This window comes from Chenopodium quinoa, unplaced genomic scaffold, assembly GCF_001683475.1.
Source record: "Chenopodium quinoa cultivar QQ74 unplaced genomic scaffold, ASM168347v1, whole genome shotgun sequence".
Lineage (NCBI taxonomy): Eukaryota > Viridiplantae > Streptophyta > Magnoliopsida > Caryophyllales > Amaranthaceae > Chenopodium > Chenopodium quinoa.
Genome location: NW_018742205.1, coordinates 5,285,129 through 5,303,859, shown reverse-complemented (window position 1 = coordinate 5,303,859; position 18,731 = coordinate 5,285,129). Strand labels below are relative to the sequence as shown.

At 35.2% G+C, this 18,731-nt stretch overlaps 3 protein-coding genes across 5 annotated transcripts in view; 1 reads left to right on the top strand and 2 right to left on the bottom strand.

Moving 5' to 3' along the window:
- Positions 1-1,634: 1,634 nt before the first annotated feature.
- On the bottom strand, positions 1,635-2,012 carry LOC110732462 (uncharacterized mitochondrial protein AtMg00810-like). Its single transcript, XM_021912410.1, has one exon. It carries the CDS (start codon positions 2,010-2,012, stop codon positions 1,635-1,637), a length of 378 nt encoding a protein of 125 aa, XP_021768102.1.
- A 391-nt stretch (positions 2,013-2,403) lies between these two features.
- On the bottom strand, positions 2,404-14,485 carry LOC110732453. The gene is made up of 4 exons (XM_021912401.1): positions 14,339-14,485; positions 4,555-5,229; positions 3,920-4,437; positions 2,404-3,145 (listed from the first exon to the last, which is right to left on the bottom strand). The coding sequence occupies exons 1-4, from the start codon at positions 14,483-14,485 to the stop codon at positions 2,404-2,406; spliced, it is 2,082 nt and encodes a 693-aa protein (XP_021768093.1).
- The window catches only part of LOC110730386 (protein PAM71-homolog, chloroplastic-like), a 21,311-nt gene continuing 15,449 nt past the window's right edge, over positions 12,870-18,731 (top strand). For 2 of the 3 annotated variants that reach the window (XR_002513055.1, XM_021910178.1), the window contains exons 1-2: positions 12,870-13,090; positions 14,631-14,785. Coding sequence is in view for 2 of the 3 variants with exons in the window: in XM_021910178.1 (XP_021765870.1) it covers positions 14,656-14,785 (130 nt within the window). In the remaining variant the exon portion in view is untranslated. Of the gene's footprint in view, positions 13,091-14,616; positions 14,786-18,731 lie in introns of all 3 variants that reach the window. The other variant, XM_021910184.1, reaches the window with a different exon arrangement.

Here is an 18,731-nt window from a genome sequence, read left to right as displayed (position 1 = left end):
ACTGTGACATTTAGTGGTAGAAAGAACATACAGCAATAAGCTAGAATAGGAGAGGTAAATATAATATGAAGTTTCTCAATAAAAATTCATTTTGAATGATTAAATACACAAATCATGTACGCAACAACTATAAATGGAGCAATTTAAAATGTCTTGGCTTAAATGGGCGTTGTAGAATTGACCAAAATAGGCTAAGTATCTCCAAAAGAACATAAAGTATTACAAGCATAACCTGTGAAGTCTAATGTTCTCACAAAACAAGCTGCATATACAAATCAATATCTGCAATGGCTGCAAAATAAAAAAGTAAGATAGAGTCAATTTAATAAACAATATAATAGTGTAAAAAAAATGATGTTATAATTTTATGTGTATAGTGGTATTGATGATGGGCCGGCTGAGGTTGAAACGAGGGAGCCCGAAATTCCCTCAAGCCGGCTGCTTGCTGTAACGTCCGGCTCCAATGCGGCTGGGGGTGGGATGACCCCTCAGCCTGAAAATCAAGGTATGGCTCTCACCTTTGATCCCCCCGGCCGCTTCGGCCTATGCGAGTCAAGTCCCAAGCTACCCAATCAGGGGATTCTTCAGGCAACCAGCAGAATGTAGGTGCCGCCTATGCTCAATTCTTAACCAATAAATCTGTTGATGCAGATGCCTCTTCTCGTTGGCTTGACCTCCAACAGTATGCCAAGAGGATGCTGAGGACCCTCACCCGGTCCGAAAAGGAGGCGGTGCCGGGTGTACACCAGGTCAACATTGACCGCATCAAATTAACTTGTGATGACTCCAACCATTCAATCAAGAACAAACATAACAATAATCAACACATACTTCCATTTCATTCTTGAATTAATTATTGAGCACATACAATTTATTTTAATTAAGGTTTCTTGCCTAGTTTTGTTCACAAAATTGCACTATTACTACCTTGGTGCATAAGATGCACTAATAAACTATAAGAGTTATGAAAGAAGTTGTAATTTCTCATTAAACGATTATATATATATATATATATATATATATATATATATATATATATATATATATATATATATATAATATAACTGGTAAGGGCTTTGGCTTAAGTTAGGCTATACATGATATCAATCAATCAATCACTAAGATTAAGGAGAGAATTAAGGCTAAATTATATAGAGTAAATTACTGACTAATATTCCTAGAATCAAGGTAGAGAATATTAACAAAATAATAGAAGATATTTACTTTGAGAAGATAAATTCTTAACACGCCCCCTCAAAATGGGCGGCCAAGATGAGAGACCGATTTTGCTTGTTAGAGTAGTGAAAGTTTGTCTTGGTAATGGCTTGAAAAGAGCATCTGCAAGTTGGTCATTTGGTTGAAATGTAAGAAACTAGGAGCTAACCACTTTGAACATCCTCCCTGACAAAGTGATAATCAAGAGCTAAGTGTTTCTTTTTGGAGTGAAACACCGGGTTTGCACTTACATAGGTGGCTCTGGCACTGTCACAATAGATGACTAGAGCTATTGTAACTTTATGACCAAGTTCCTTAAACAAATTTCGCACCCATAAGATTTCAGTCGTAGCATTTTCCACGGCTCGATACTCAGCCTCAATGGAGGACCTTGCTCTTGACCGTAGTTTTCTTGATGATCAAGAGATTGGGTTCCTGCCTAAGTAAACAATATATGGTGTTGTGGAGATATAATCATCCTTATCTCTAGCCCAATCAGAGTCGAAGAAATCATGGATAGTAAGAGGAGAGTTTTTATGCCAAGTTAAACCCATGTTGGATGTGCCACTAAGGTATCGTAGGAGGAGATGCAATGCTTGCATATGTTGATCAGTTGGTCTTTGCATATATTGGGCTAACTTATTGACTGTGAAGGCAACGTCGGGACGTGTTAGACCAAGATATTGAAGACTACCAATGAGTTGGCGGCATTGTGTAGGATCCGGCAGTGGCTCTCCATGAATGGACAAAGGAGGATCCGTGACAATGGGTATGGCAACTGGTTTGACTTCATCCATGTTGGCTTTGAACAAAATTTCATTAATATACTTCTTTTGACTTAAGAAAAGACCATTTGGATGGGGCATAACTTCAACGCCTAAAAAGTATGAGAGTCACCCAAGTCTTTCAAGGAGAAACGAGCAGCAAGTTGTTGAATAAAAGATTCCATGAATGATGATGTATTGCTTGTCACAATAATATCGTCAACGTAGACAATAAATGATGTTACCATTTTTGTGGAGAGTGAACAAAGAGGAGTCAGAGATAGTGTTCCTAAATCCCAAGTGAATCAAATGTTGGCGCAATTCATTGTACCATGCTCTCGGTGCTTGTTTTAACCCGTAGAGGGCTTTGTTTAGCTTGCACACATATGTATGATTATTAATTAGGATCACTATAACCCGGTGGTTAAATGGTATAAACATCATCAGTTAAAGTGCCTTGGAGAAAGGCATTACTGATGTCCAATTGGCGAAGAGGCCAACTTTGGGTAACAGCAAGGCAGAGAATAAGATGGACTGTTGCGGGTTTAACAACAGGGCTAAATGTTTCACCATAGTCGATTCCCGGCCTTTGATTAACTCCCTTTACAGCATACCTAGCCTTGTATTGAATGATATTGCCGTCTTTATCTTTCTTAATTTGAAAAATCCATTTGTACCCCACTACATTTTGTGAAGAAGAGGAGGGAACAAGATCCCACGTTTTATTTTTCACCAAAGCATTGATTTTGGCATCCATGGCTTTTCTCCACACCGGATTTTTGAGATCTTGTGTAATATTTTTCGGAACCTCAATATCAACAACCTCTACATTTAAATTCAATTTGTCAATTGGTTTCCTAATGCCATGTTGAAGTCGGGTGGCCATTTGTGGTGACAAAGGTGCATGGTGGTTCACATTTTGTGGTGATGAGGGAGGAGAAGGTGTGAGAGAGGCATGTGTGGGTGGAGTAGAAGGAGGTGTGTGGTCTGATGTTTCAGCAGTAGAAGGAGTGGTAGTGGGGTTATATAAGGAGTGGGGTGGGTTTGGTTTAGGAGTTAGAATGGGTAAGGTAAGAGGTTCCCATTTTTCGACCAATGATGAATGTGAAGGAAGAGAAATATTTTTCTCAGAGAAAGGGAATTTGTTTTCTATGAAATGAACATACCTATAAGTGTAGATACGATGAGAGTTTAATTCTAGACAATAATAGGCACTTTGTGTGGGTGAATACCCAACAAGGACACATGGTTTGGATTTTAATTCCAATTTATGAGAATTATAGGGTTTAAGAAAGGGGTAACAAAGGCAACCAAAGCTCCTTAGTTTACAATAGTTGGGTTGAACACCAAACAATTTAGAGTAGCACGATTCATTGTTTAGTGTTGGAGTCGATAGGCGATTAATTAAATAAGTGGTAGTGGAACAAACATGGGTCCAATATCCAAGAGGCATGTTGGCGTGTGTTAGTAAGGAGAGAAATGTTTCAACAACATGGCGATGACGACGTTCGGAATAGCCATTGTGTTGAGGGGTATGAGGAGGTGTAGTTAAGTGAGAGATACCATCAATAAAGAGGAATGTTTTAAGGGATTCATATTCACCACCATTATCCGAATAGAGAGATTTAAGGGGTAATTGAAAGTATTTTTCAACAAGAGCTTTATATCGGATGAATGTATTTTTGGCGTCGGATTTATTTTTAAGATTATATAACCAAATGTATTTGGTATAGTGATCCACAAAAATTATGTAATATTTGAAACCATCATAAGAGTAAACTGGTGAAGTCCATAGGTCGGTATAAACATGTTCGAGAGGAGCAGAAGAAGTAATGGAAAATGTAGAGAATGGAAGACGATAACTTTTATTACAAGCACAAGAATTACATTCTAGAGTAGAGATACTGGATACATTTAGTTTATTTTTAGAGATAATTTGCCTAAAGGCATATTGGGATGGATGTCCTAATCGGTGATGCCAATCAAGAGAACTAGTAGTTGTGCTTGTGTAGACCTTAGGAGAAGTGGTTTGGACTTCATAGATGCCAGACTTAATTTGCCCCTGGAAGAGAGATGCCCCCATTGTCAGATCCTTCACAAGAAAAGAAGTGGATGAAAAACTGATAGAAATATTATTATCTTGACATAATTGAGATATGGAAATAATATTTTTGGATATAGCAGGAACAACAAGAACATTGTTAAGTTTTAGAGAATTTGAGAAGATTATAGAACCAAAGTGAGTAATTTTTAGGCCTTTACCGTCACCAACAACTAGTTCTTCACTCCCATCATACAGAGTGTGCATAGAGAGATTGTTCAAGTCTGCTGTTACATGGTGGGAGGCACCACTATCAAGAATCCAGGTGGAAGAGGATGATGTAGCAAGATTAGTAGTGTTGGCTTGTGGCATAGGAGTTGGACGGTTGTTGTGTGGTGGTGGTGTAGCATTAGGAAACTGTTGTTTTAAAAAAATTGCAATGAGCAACAACATGACCCTGTTCACGACACCATTGGCATTTGCCGAGAAAAGGTCTTGATTACTTAGTATGGTTGTTGGGAGTTAGAAGAATACCTGTAGTATTGGTACGATTGTTGTTTTTACCGTAGGTACGGAAGTGAGGCCTTGTTGACACTGCAAAGGCAGTGGCAGGAAGTGAGGGATCGGTATAGCTTTGCTGCAAGGAGAGCTCCTTGTTGATAAGTTTCTCGTGCAGTTTCTCAAATGAGATGGGTGTATCCCTAGCATCACTGATTCGATGACTGAGTTGTAGGAGTCATCAAGGCCAAAGAGGACTCGATTAATTAAATCCTCGTGTTCAAGCTTCTTGCCCAATGAGGCTAAACGATCGGCACAAGTTTTGAGAGATTGCATATATTCAATGATGGATTGACCACCCTTGGTGATGCGATTTAGTTGATCCTTGATTTGTTTGATGTGGCCACGAGTAGGAAGAGCATAAGTGCGTTTGAGAATGTCCCACAGCTGCTTGGAGGTATGAGCCTCAGAGACCAAGGGAATAAGGTTTGGTGATAATGTGCCGATTAAAGCACCAAAGAGAAGACGATCTTGGCGAGTCCAAAAAACATGATCTAGGTTGGGTTCCTCTTCACCACTAGAAGAGGTGATAACAGAAGGAGGGCATGGAAGGGAGCCATCAATGTATCGAAACAAATCATGGCCGACGAGTATAGCTTCGATTTGAATTTTCCAAGAAAGGTAGTTTACAGGGGTGAGTTTGATAGTGGTCTGGATATTGAGAAAAGTGAAAGGTTTGGTAGGGTCATTCCCATTGGGAATTTGATAAGAAGGAATATAGTTTGAGTTGACCAATTTGGTTAGAGAAGAAAGAAAAATTAAGTGGAGAGAGGAGATCGGTAGGTTGATACCATATAAGAGTTATGAAAGAAGTTGTAATTTCTCATCAAACGATTACATATATATAGTATACAACTGGTAAGGGCTTTAGCATAAGTTAGGCTATATAAGATTACAATCAATCAATCACTAGGATTAAGGAGGGGATTAAGGTTAAATTATATAGAGTAAATTACTGACTAATATTCCTAGAATCAAGGCAGAGAATATTTACAAAATAATAGAAGATATTTACTCTGAGAAGATCAATCCTTAACATAAACTTCCTTGACTCAATCTCAACTTACATGAGTGAATAAATAAATAAACTAACTTCTTGACTCAACTCTAATAATATATGGGCGAGAATAAAATCATGAATCATGCTCAATAATTCTAACTTTAGCTCTTATAAACATACATAAGTCTTGCTTATTAAATTCATTCTTCCTTGACACTTAAAAATAAAACATACTTACATGATTCACACATATTCAACATGTATCATGCCTCAAATAACATATTCAAATGCTTGCATAATAATTCATGATCAACCAACATCCAATCCAAGCATTTAATCAACCAAACATTCTACTAATTCATCACTTGAAACATACTTTACTTCCCTAACATGATATTACGCATACACAAATATTTTTATGCGCATACGTACCTTGGAATAATGCCTAAACTCAGCCACACTCGCTAGAAATCACCTAGCTCAAAGCTTCCTACAAATAAAAATACATAACCATAATTAATCTTCTATTCTCACAAATTTCCAGCAACAATAATATACTTTAAACCTCACTAATTAACCCAATTTAATGGGTTAAAAGGCTTAAAACCTTTTTTTTAAGTGGGTACTTAAAACTCTTTCAAAAAGACTTACTTTTCATGACTTAAATAAAATTTTAGCATACTTATTTATTATAAAACATCACTAATCAACTAGAAAATCATATTTAAATCATTAAGAACCTTTTTCCTTTTATGGGTAATCAAACCCTAACATAATAATTAAAAAGTAGTGTGTATAATTAAATTCCAACATTAATTGAGGGCTTAAAACTCATTAAAAACATGTTATAATCATTAAGTTAACAACCACAACAACCTAGAATCAAAGCCTAATCATAAACATTCAATATCCAAATTCTAGGGATTGTATATTGGGATTTTAATCAAATTAAAATCTGAAAATTATAAGAATGAATTAACAACATCAACTACCCAAAGATAACATCAAAATATAATTAAAATCATGCCTTGAATTTATTAAAACAAACTTAGAAATTAAATTAGGAGAAAGAGAGTTTTTTTTTTTTGTACCAAAACCAAAAAGAGAGGAGAGAGACCATAGCCGGCTGGTGGTGTCGGTTGTTGCTGCTGGCCGCTGGTGGCACCGGTGGTTGATAGGAGGGGAGAGGCGTGATAAAGAAAGGTAAAAAAAAGAGGAAAAAGGAGAGAGAAAAATAAGAGAAAAAGTTTGGAGTTTTGTAAAATTTGACAAATTTGATTTTTAAGAGTGAAATTGTTGAGTTTTTTTGGGTATTTATATCCCTTTTTAAAAAAAAATACTTATTTATAAAACTGTCATTACTAATCTCATCCCTCCTTGAATTCTCCTTTGGGGCTAACTTGTTGGGCCCTTAAAAACTCTTTTACTCCTAACAAGTTAGCCTAATACTTTTATTGATGTTGGCCCAATTTAAAACACTTCATTGCCCTAATTATTAGCTCGTATTATTTTATATACACTTATTTTATATTTAAATAAATAATTCATTTAAAATGAAATGAATCATTTTAATTTATAAATAAAATAATTAATTTATATATATATAATATTATATAAATACGGAGTATTACATAGATCATAAGATATCAAGTCCGAAATATCAGGGGAAGCATAAAACTTTCAAGAACTTCAAGAAGGAGAAAGAAATGAGTATTATAATTTATGTCATAACCTTATTTTTTCACTTATTATAATTATTTTCTTAAAATATTTTTGAATTAATCTAGGTGAGGAAAATATAAATTACTCATGCCTCAAATTAATATCAATCTCTCCCTTAAAAAGAAAACGTATATGTATCATTTTAAACCGATTTATCTTCCTCTAAGTTTTCTTTATATCCTATGACTTTATGAAAGGAGCACTATAATTAAGTAAGAAATTATTTCATTTTAGAATAGAATATCTTATGCATTTTAAAGAACTTTTATTTAAACTTTAACTCCATCATCGTTCGGAAGAGCAAAGTTTCCTTATGCATTTCTTAATAAGAAGACAATTAATTTTTGACTAAGTAAAATACGGCTATGCATGCTTGTATCATCTTAGTAATAAAATAAAATCTTTCGATTTATGGTTTATGGCCTACATTTAAACAAGAGGGTAAAATTGAATATTTAATTATGACGGGTTACAAGTTGATCTATTTGCCATAGAGAATTATACTTTTAAGTTTCATTGCCTCCGATAGATCGTTTATGTAGTCTAACATGATCAAAATTTTCAATTCATCACCTATTATTTAGATTTAGGCCATATAGAATGTCCATTTTGCATAGGTTAATTTCATACTATCCCAACACATTTCCTTTCATATTCCTCTCAATTCGTATCAAACAAAATGCCATTAAATCCCAACTTACATAAGTTGGTCAATCCAAAAGTCGTCAATCGAAACACATCTTATAAAAAAAAAAAAAAAATTCTCCTCAAAGAATTTTCTATGGTGTCACTAATTCTAGTGGCTTCTTCAACCTTGATAGATTGACCTCCACCTTGAAAGCAAGATTGCTCAGTTTCATTCAAATGATCCTATATGGATCAAACCCCCCCCTCTCCCCCCCCTCCCCCCTCCCAAAAAAAAAAAAAAAACCTTTTTCAAAACCTTGTATGAAATTTTAAGACCATGTTTAGATGGACATTTGCTAGAATTATCTATGGTTTTGATCCAGGAGTGGATTCAAATCCCATGATGAACGACAACTTTAATGCTCAAGCCTACCATATATCGTAAGGTTTATTTATTTTTATTTTGCATTTGAATGTGATTGAAGATCGGGAAATTTAAGTGTTTTTGTGTATTATTAATTTAAGAAAAAGTATGTGAATAACCACAACCAAGTAACAACGTATTAGTAAGAGCTTGCTCTATAGAACAGAGGAAGAGACGAGTTCCAGACGTTCGATCTTCCTAACTTATACCCCGTTCCTAGATCTTTAATTTCACAAGATCATTCTTATATAATGCGTCACCTAATGGAGTGAATGTCGTTTTCTATTTGGAAACGATCTTATAAAAAACTGTCTCTATTCGGGGAAAAATAGAGTGACAACTCTAATTTCTTTTTGTCTAGTCAAATTATCGACTTACGCGGGATTTTGACTTTTAATCTAAATTAGTAAAAAAAATAAAAAAAAATAGGTACCACATCTGGCATAGTTTCTCTTAAGTAATTAATTTTCAAGGATTTCCCTTTAACTTATTTCAATTTAGTTTGGGATTTAATAAATATTCATTTTTTTTTCATTTTGTAAGATCAAATGAAATTATTACAAAACAACACTGACGCATATAACACAATAAGCAACACATTTTAAGAAAAATAATTTAAAAGTAATACCTCATGCATCGAACGAATCAAAAAGACAGTAATATTCTTAAAACTCAATGGAGCAATATGGTATTATTGTCATGTGTCATCTTTCCCTCACCATGACCTGTCACCACATGAATAATGGCATGACATGTCCATAAAACCTTCCATTTCAAACAAAAATAACTTAATGTCTAAACTTTATTATTATTGAGAAAAATTGCCCGGAATAATCCGACCTTTGCCTTATTCGCCCAAAATAAATCCCACCTTTCGATTATTTTTTAATAATTCGACCTTTAATTTTAATCCGCTTTAAATGGTCCCAACCGGTCATTTAACTTGTTATAGCATGTTAGAGCTTGTTTAGTTCACCTTTTTTTTTTTTGCTTATCTGATCTGTAGGCGTCGCACGAAGTGCGCCTACATGGAGCATAGGCGAATATGCTTGGAAATCATAGGAAGTTGGATTTGACATATAACGATAGGGACAAAAAATTAGGGAGCCGCCAACAAGTTTTTAAGGAACTTGTAAACCGTTTATGGATTATTAAAGGCAACCACGAAAAGGGACAAAACCGAAAGCGACAACAATTTGATTCATGAAGGTTACACCCCATTCATAATCCATGAGATTACTAACTCCATAGTGAAACTGAACCATAACTGGATATTCCGGGATGATGGCACAGATTGCGTCATGAACTCAATGCCGCCCGTATTGGCCTCCACTCGATTCTTATAGTGACACGTATTAACTGCAACCCAAAACACATACATGCAAACAATATTCAATTTGCTCCAAACTAATTAATCTAGGTCGACTGAATATTTAATGCATACATAAATCTAATTATTGTGACAACTTGAATTTAGCAACAAGATTACTAGGAACCTAAACCGGTTGTCCAAATTATCTTATTAGGCGTGATTTTCAATTACATATTCCCAATTAAACATGCAATATAGGTGATCAAAACAAATAGAACAAATTAAAACCAAACATATAAATATTGGAAGCAACTCAATAATTATAGAACGAATTAAAAGCATCCTAAACATGATATTATATAATTATTAATAAAATCCTAGGCATGATACTAACAAAATTAATATAAAGCCTAAACATGATACTAATAATTAAAAATAACGATCCTAAACATGATGCTAGTAAGAGTAAACATTGTAGAATTAATTAAACAAAAGAATAATCAAATCTAGCTACTTACTTCGATTGCGAAACCTTGCAACTACATCATGAATAAACGGTAATTAACTTCAATAATAAATCGAAATATACTAAATTAAATTAATTAAAGAAAACAAATTAAATCGAGTTTAGATTGAAACCCTCAGGGTTTATGATCAACCTTTCACGCCGTGGACCGCCGATAGAGCTTCGGGTGAAGTATTGATGTCTAGGAGCACTCGGAGGAGGAATTTTGAAAGATTATGTGAGAGAGATTGAGATGTCTAGAGCATAAGAGAATATGCAAGCAGAAAACGGTGCTTGTAACCCACGAAAGGCCACGGTATTTATATAAAAATAGACGGGAAAAAGATAAAAATTAAATTGCCTAAACCAGAAAGACCATGCGCCATCTCGGGATCATCGAGTGGCGATGATTTGCATCGCGCCACGATACAATGCGTTGCGACGCGATGCAACTTGGCGTGATGATGCAAATGTCGGCTACATCGCCACGCGCCAGATTACATCTTTTTGAGTTTTATTGAAATTAGTCTTTGTACGTCCTGGTATACAAAAATTCATCTTTTTCAATACGATTTTGAACGCGTTTAGACCTTTAGAAGATTATTTCAAACTCAAATTAATTTATGATTTAGATAATTTTTAGAAAATTGAGTTGGAAAATAAGATTAAGAATGAAAATAAGAATAAAGATGAAAACTAATGGATTGGGCTAAGATTAAAATAAATGTGGGCTACAAAAGTTAGATTAAATGGGTTTTAAAATAAAATTAAGTACTCCTTTATTCCAATACTAAACCCGAACCATATGGTAATGAAAGGCAACCCTCATCATCGGGTTTCAGTCAGAGAGACATTTTTAGGTGTCTACATGATCTGATTTGATCTGGTCCGATCCGATCAGATCTGATCTGGTTTGATTAGATTTGATCTGATTGTCTGATTTGACCAAACTTTGACCGTATGTGTACGACAATCTATAAAGAAAAAAATACATCAAGTGGGGTCTTATTAGATTTGTAATAATGTGTATTTTATTAAAGCGTATTTTATTAAAATGTAATTTTCATACTTTTTTTCATTACGAAATTAAAGATATTTAGCGATAAAAAATCGCACATAAAATGATGATCTGATCTTAACTTAACTTATTTTTTCTGAAATAAGTAAAAATAAGTTGAATTAAACAAGGCCTTACATGACACATGTCGACATCTGATTGGTAAAAAAAAATTTAAAGAAAAAATAAAAAAAATTACCTAATTAATTAAAAAAACCACCCCCACTTGCCAACCACCCTCCCCCTCCTTCTGACCGCCGACTCCCCTCTCCCCTCCCCCGAACCACCAAACACCCTTGAAAAAACCCTTCCCCATCCCGATCCTGACCTCCCTCCCCTTCTACCACCATGTTTCCGACCCTCCCCTTCCCTTGTCCTTTTTCCGCCCCTCCCCACAATTTCGACCCCCTCCCCCCCCCTTGTCAGCGCACACACCATCATTGTTTCGGTAATGGGTCCAGTGGTTTAGAGGCGACGAAAGGGAGTTGAGGAAGGGCGGCGACCGGCGCAGAGGAGCTGGGGTCTAGGCGCGGCGGCGAAGGGCCTGGTCTGGGCCGATGATAGGGGTGGGGAGGTGGTGGTGGTTTTAATTTTTCTTACATTTTAATTATTTTTAAAAATGTTAGTTTTATAGTGGTTAATTAATGTTAATCAGTAATAATCATTTCTTTAAAAAAATTAAAATTAAAACTTATTTTTGACCAATCACGTTGTGACACGTGTAAAAAAAAACATAATAAAAAAATTACCTACTTAACCGGGTTCAGGTCGCTTGGGACTATTTAACGCGGATTGACATTAATGGTCGGATTATTAAAAAAATAATCGAATGTTGGGATTATTTGGGCAGATGAGACAAAGGTCTAATTATTATGGGCAATTTATCCTTATTATTGTGTCTATTTAGCCACCCTAATAATATTACCTTACTATTTAGCAATGATTAACTTATACTAATACTTTGTAATTATTTTTTGTTACATGTATTATATGTTATTTCTTAGGAACAATTGATATTAACAATCCCAATTTTGCTCCATTTTCTTTTAATAATCTCAACTTTGGATTATTCAGGAATTATTCCAACTTTGGGGGCTGTTTACTTTCTTCAATCTCAATGGCCGGTTACCTGTTAAATAGGTTTTGTTTAAAAATTTTTCTTTAAATGATACGTGTTGTAAGTGAATTGGTTAAATTTTTTTTTTTTAAAAAATACAAAATTAAATGAAAAAAAACCACCAGCTAAACCCTAACTTCCAACCACTGAAACCTTGACGCCGGCCGGCTGCCGCTATTCCCCCTTTCCCTTGCGCCGGTTTCTCCCCTTCCCCTACGCTGGTGATGCAACTCATCCCCACCGCCCTCCATTTCTCTCTCCTCAGTGTTCCCAATGAAATAGGCACCGCAGTTTTCGCACCGATTTTTGAAAACCGGTGTTAAAAGAAATGGGCGGGATTGGGGAAAAGACTTTTCGTACGGTTCCAACCAAACCGGTGCGAATTAAAAAAGAAAAAAAAGGGAAAATAAATGTCGCGCCGATTCAAACCAAACCGGTGCGAAATAATCTATTACCACCGGTTCAAACCGGTGTGAAATTAAAAAAAAAATCGATCTTTTTCTTTCTTTCTTTAATTTCCCCTGCTATTTTCATTATTCTGTTTTCGTTCCCTCGTTTTCGCCCTTCTCTTCCACCACCTCCTAAGTTTCACCTTTCTCCATTGAAGCGGTTTCTGAGCTTTCTCACCTCCATTGAAGCAGCTGCACCTCCTTCTCTCTCCATATCTCTCCTCCATTGAAGCTCGTGCTCTTTATTCTCCATTGAATCGGATTCTGAGCTTTCTCACCTCCATTGAAGCAGCTTCGAGGTAAGATTTTATTGTGGTGTTTTTAAACTATCGAATTCCTTCGCAATCTAGGGTTTTTCGTTGATTTGCTTTTCAGTTTAGTAATTTTAGGGTTCTTGTAATCTACGGTTTGTCATTGCAAATTTTTTATGGGTATTACTTGTTTTAGTGGTTGGGCTGCGGTGGTATTTGGTGGATGAATTGCGGGTTGTGAGGGAGCAGGGGAGTTTGGTGAGGTGTGGCAGGTGTGGACGTGTGGTGTGGGTTGGATTGGTTGATTGGTTGATTGGTGAATGGTGAAGCAGGGCCTGCTGGTTTTGTTCGGTGAGTGTGGCTGCAACAGCTCCCCACCACTGCCGCACCAGACACCACCTCACCACTCCTTCCCCTTTCCCCACCTGCCTTTCCCAGTTTCCCTGCCCACCTCCCCTTCCCATCCGTCGCCCCCTCGAACTAAAGCCCACCCCTCGTCCAAACCTGCAACCTCAATCCGGCCAGCCTCCTTACCCACCGCAACCCTCTTAATTTCGATTTGGGTTTTCTGGGTTTGGGTTTCACTTTGGGGTTTTCTGGGTTTGAATTTCTTTTAGGTAGTCAATGGGGAGGCAGTTTCGTGGGGGGTTTAGGGGTTTCGTGGGTGGTCAGGGTGGCTGCGGTTGTCGATTTTTGGTAACGGGTGGTCACACAAAACCCAAAATCGAGCACACTTAATTTCCAAACCTTTTCTTTTCTCATTATCAGAGTATATTGGTAATCTTGTGAAACTTCAAATTTTAATGGTTTATTACGTGTACCATTAGATACATACTCCCTCTGTCCCTTTCACGGTCTTAAACGCGCGTCAAACTTCATTTTTATATATTTAAAAATTATAAAAACTTGATATTAATAAAATAGTCAATGAGACAAATCCAACAAGACCCCACTTGACTATATTATCTCTTATAAATTAATGAGAGTGTATGATCAAGATTTTAAAGTTTGACTCAATTATTTGGATTTAAGCAAAAAAAAGAGGGACAAAGGGAGTACATCACATTAGTATCATTAAAATAGAGTTTTATGGACATGGTAAATTTCAATGGTACTAATGTGGTATATGATAATATCATTAAGACTCCAATGATACTATACATATTTTTAATTATACACAAAAAATACCATTGAAATTTAAAATTTCACAATAAATAACCAAAATACCCCATGGTGCATGACGGGTAATCATATACCGTTGAAATATAAAATTTCACAGAAAATAACCAAAATGACCCGTGCTATATGACGGGTAATCGGGTATGGGAGTTTGGATTGGGCGTATGGGCGAGGGGGTATGAGCTTATTTTTGTCATCAATCAGTATCTCCAAAAGTCCAAAACAGTACATCTTTCCTAGTTCTTCTTCATCATTCTTCTTCATCTATCATCTTTCACATCAGCAGTAGTGATACCACCAATCACCAAACGCAAATTCTTTCAATTACAACCCAAACCCCCAAATTCTATGTGCTTCAATTTTTATCCAAGATGAAGAATTAATTGGTTTTGAAGCAAATATTAAGCAGAAAGTTGGACAAAGTAAGCGATAAAATGGTGGTGAAGCAGCAGCTTATGGCATCAAAAATTGGCATTGATGGCGGAGGATTACTTCCATTGTTAGCTGTTCCTTCTTCTGTCCGCTCAAATCCCACTTTACCCAGACGCCAATTTTCTCTCTCATGTAATAATTCTCTCTCCTTTTTCTTTTGAATTTCATGTTTTAATTGCTGTTTAATATTACTGTGTTTTTGGATACTTAATACTAGTAATCTCTTTGTTTAAAGCTCAATTGCCTCAAACCTATCAAAGTTTTGCTTTTGTATTTTTAACATGTGGGATTGTTTGTATAACTGAATATGGTTTGTCTAACGTGCGCCCATGGGCACTTGTAAATTCGGCGAAGATAAACCCGATAGAAATTAGTTTAAATAGAGGAATGGTGAACCCTGAATCAAAAAGGGAAGTCATTTTGGTTTACAAAGAATATGATTTGGTTAGAAAAAGATGAGGTGTGCCATTTATTGGTAAATGCGCAGAATAGCGTGTTAATGTTTTCATAATGCAGATTAGACAACTGCATTCATGATTTTATACTAACGGTTCATTCACTAAGGCCTTGTTTGGTTTGATGTAAAACATTTTCAATGGAAAATTAGTTTTATGAAAAATATATTTTCAAGTAAAAGCACATTTGCAAATAAGTTTTCCTTAGTTTGGTTGTATATGAGGAAAATTAAAGAAAAATCAAAAATAGGAATGGGAATGTGAGGATAGATAAAAGGAAAGTAAAAGGGAGGTAAGGAGGAGGGATGAAAATGTGCTTCCCTTGTTTTGTAAAGGAAAATGTTTTTTATCGTTAAGGATGCAATTTTCCACCGTTGGGAATATTGTTTTCCACCCCTTCACAAACCTAACAAAGAAAAATGGAAATAAAAGGGAAAATCATTTTCCATGAAAACATTTTACATCAAACCAATCAGGGCCTAAGTGTCTTTCCTGCCTTGATTTTGTTGACGCACAAGTGATTATGCAAAGTCTCGGTCATAAATTTGATGCATGAGCATAATTGGAACTGAAAATCTTTAAGACCATCCAACATGTTTGATATCTACAACCTAGTACATGGACAAAGATGCAGGTAAATAATTACTATCTTGCTGTATGCTCTACAGCATTTAAACATAGCATCTTCATATGTGAATATCCGGATTTAACTTTTAAGAGGTGTTGGTAGACTTCGAGTAATGAAGTTTCGGGTCAAGTATCTCTAAAGGAAAATTAAGTAAGAGCATAATGTTAATGTTGGAAATGACTCTTGTGACTTGTGAGTGATCATTTCTTGTTTACCTTTGTTCATTCTGCCTACCATTCTCCTCTTGTAGGTGACTCAAAAATTTTAAGCTACCCTTTTATAAACACTTTAGGAATTTTTGCTGCCTAAAAATTCAACAAAACCATCAGCTTTGGCATCCTAATAGATTTTGACATTACCGAATTCTTGGGCCTTGTTTATCAATTTGATATCATTGTGCAGAAGGTAGTATATTCAATTAGCACTTAGAAGACTTTACTAGTAACTAGTAAGCTGGGTTAGTAGGTTTGCTAGCCGTAACGCCCGTAAGTAGACTATATAAACGGTGTTTGGTGATTAGTAAAATAATAACTACGTGGTCTACGCCGGCTTTCACTTTTGAAATCCAGAAACTGAAATGCTGGAAGAATGAGCGTTTGCAAATTAGCGTACTTGGGACCAATATACATAGTAAATATTCTCTCAATCTAGTTTTGTCTATGGTAGGTGATTGCTTCCATAGCTGTCCTATGTTCTCTCCACTCAATTCCCTCTTTACCCACATGCCTCTATCTCATATAATTTCTCTCTCCTCTTTCCCTATTTTCTAACGTGTACATTTTTCCTGCTCTTGAATTGATCTATCAGTTGGGATTCAATTTTACTTTTTGTTTTGAGGATACTTCTTTAGTTGGTGTTGAGGTTATTCTTATGCTAACCCTCCAAGAAGAAAAAAAGGTTTCTTGTGCTAAATATGTAATCATCCCTTTTTTGCTTCTTGAATCTTGAGTAGGAATTAGCTCTTTGTTCTACACCTAATTATTTAATCGAGCTTATGAGATCGTAATAGATGATTTGAATAATTAGGGGTTACATTATGTTGGGTTGGTGAAGGATGTGTTAGCCTGAACAACCTGGTTATTTGGTGAGGCTATTGAAGAAAACAAGGGAATTTCTCGATGGTAACCCTTCGGTTCTTTAACCAAAAAAAAAAATAAAAAAATAAAACAAAACAAACAAAACCCTTCGGTTATACATGAACATGTGGCTTAATAAAGGTTATTTCCTTTATAAATTGTTTTTCATTTGTGTCTCTTTAAAAACCTGAATGAAATAGGATTTCAATGAGAAACGAAGGAATAACAATTTTTTCAAAGGAAACTTATGTCATTTTATTTTTTAAAGAACCTTAATTAGTTTGAAAACAAACCTTTTAGCCAATTTTTAGAACGGAAAAAAGTTATTAATATCACATTTTTCAAGTACAACTAAAATCACAGGGTTACCCATTGAGAATTAAAATTAAGTTTGGTTACCAAAGAGAAAATCCAAAACATATGATCATTGTACTTCAAGTAGTTCTGATCCAAAAAAGTTATTAATATCATGAATTATGTTATTAGAACAATAGAGTTGTTTTTTTTTTTCAAGTAGTTCTGATGCTAAATATATGGCTCTTATAATGGTTATTGTTAAGAGTGATTAATCAAATTTGCACGAAAATAAGGAAGTTAGCTATAACCAATTATCAAATGTGTTTGAAAAATTAACTACCAGCTTGCTATCCAAGTACTCCATCCATTCTTGAAAGTTTGACTTGCTTTATGTTTTGGTCTGTCTAGAAAGCAAGACTCAATTTTACTTTATTCTATTTTTGGCAATCTCATATTACTAGTTAACCCCCCTTTACTCCACTCCACAATTTATGCACCTTTCCAATTTACAATTACTCTCTTACATTATCCAATTCTTTCTTACACCTACCTACCTTTTTACTCCAGCTCTTTTACTCTAATTACCTTTTTCATGCACCCACTCACTTTTTCTTAACTTTCCTTGTAGACAAGAGTTGTACATTGAGTTAGTAGGCTTGTTGGGAGAAAGTAATCATATACTTGGGCTGTGTTGTCATGTAGACTTCACTTGCAAAAATTGAGTTAGTAGGCTTGTTGGGAGTATGTTGACAACCATCTAAAAGGTCTTTAGTATGTTAGCAATTTGACAATTACATTGGCTTTTACTTTTGAATTATAGTAATTGTCATGTTGATAGCTTATAGGAAGTGCTTTAGAAAATTAGCATATTGTGACATTCATGCTGATAAGTATTCACTCCATCAAGCACGTCAATTGCCATATTTAGGTGATCAAACATGCAAATTGTTCCCACTTTACCGATAGCAAAGTAGTACTCCGTCAAAACGCTGAGCACCTCCTTAGCTTAGTTGGGATAGCATCTTTGCCTCATTTACTCATGGTTTCACTACCTTATATTCTCTTAACCTAGTATAAAGATGAAAGGAAAAAGTATTGGCAAAAAATTACACCTGGTGACCAACTTTAAGGTGTGGCTATATATATTGAATCTAACTTCTACGACCCGTTGGATTTACACCAACTTGCTACGAAAAGAACAAAATTTACATGAATAACATTATATTGGGACCTATTAGCCAGAAAGTTATTTTTTACCATTTAAAAATCCTTTTAAGCATTTTAAATAAAAGGTGAATATATATTTAATGAATTCAATCACCTAAATAAAATTTAAAAAATACCCCAACTAAGGTAAGTTTGTATGTGCTTAAAAAGTTCCTGTGTTTTAACTCATTGAAATAATCTTCTCACTTTTTATTTTAATTAAAAATACTAAGATTTGTTTTAAAATGGCATCAAAACAACTTTCTAGCAAATAGGTTGCACGCTGGTTTAAATATGTCAACTTTGTTTTTAGCTAGTTGGAACTATTTGATGATTGGCACAAGCTAGAGTCAATAAATTTAACACACCCAAAGTTGGTGTCAATGAATGTACCATAAGTATATCATTAAATGTGT

Excerpts from the sequence above, each read along its gene's own strand:
- LOC110732462 (XM_021912410.1), bottom strand. The coding sequence starts at position 2,012 with ATGGATGAAGTCAAACCAGTTGCCATACCCATTGTCACGGATCCTCCT.
- LOC110732453 (XM_021912401.1), bottom strand. The coding sequence starts at position 14,485 with ATGAAGAAGAATGATGAAGAAGAACTAGGAAAGATGTACTGTTTTGGA. Across the intron at positions 4,438-4,554 it reads CAATCGTACCAATACTACAG|TTTCCTAATGCTACACCACC; the intron begins GTATTCTTCTAA and ends TTAAAACAACAG. Across the intron at positions 3,146-3,919 it reads CCATCCCAATATGCCTTTAG|GTATGTTCATTTCATAGAAA; the intron begins GCAAATTATCTC and ends CTACACTTATAG.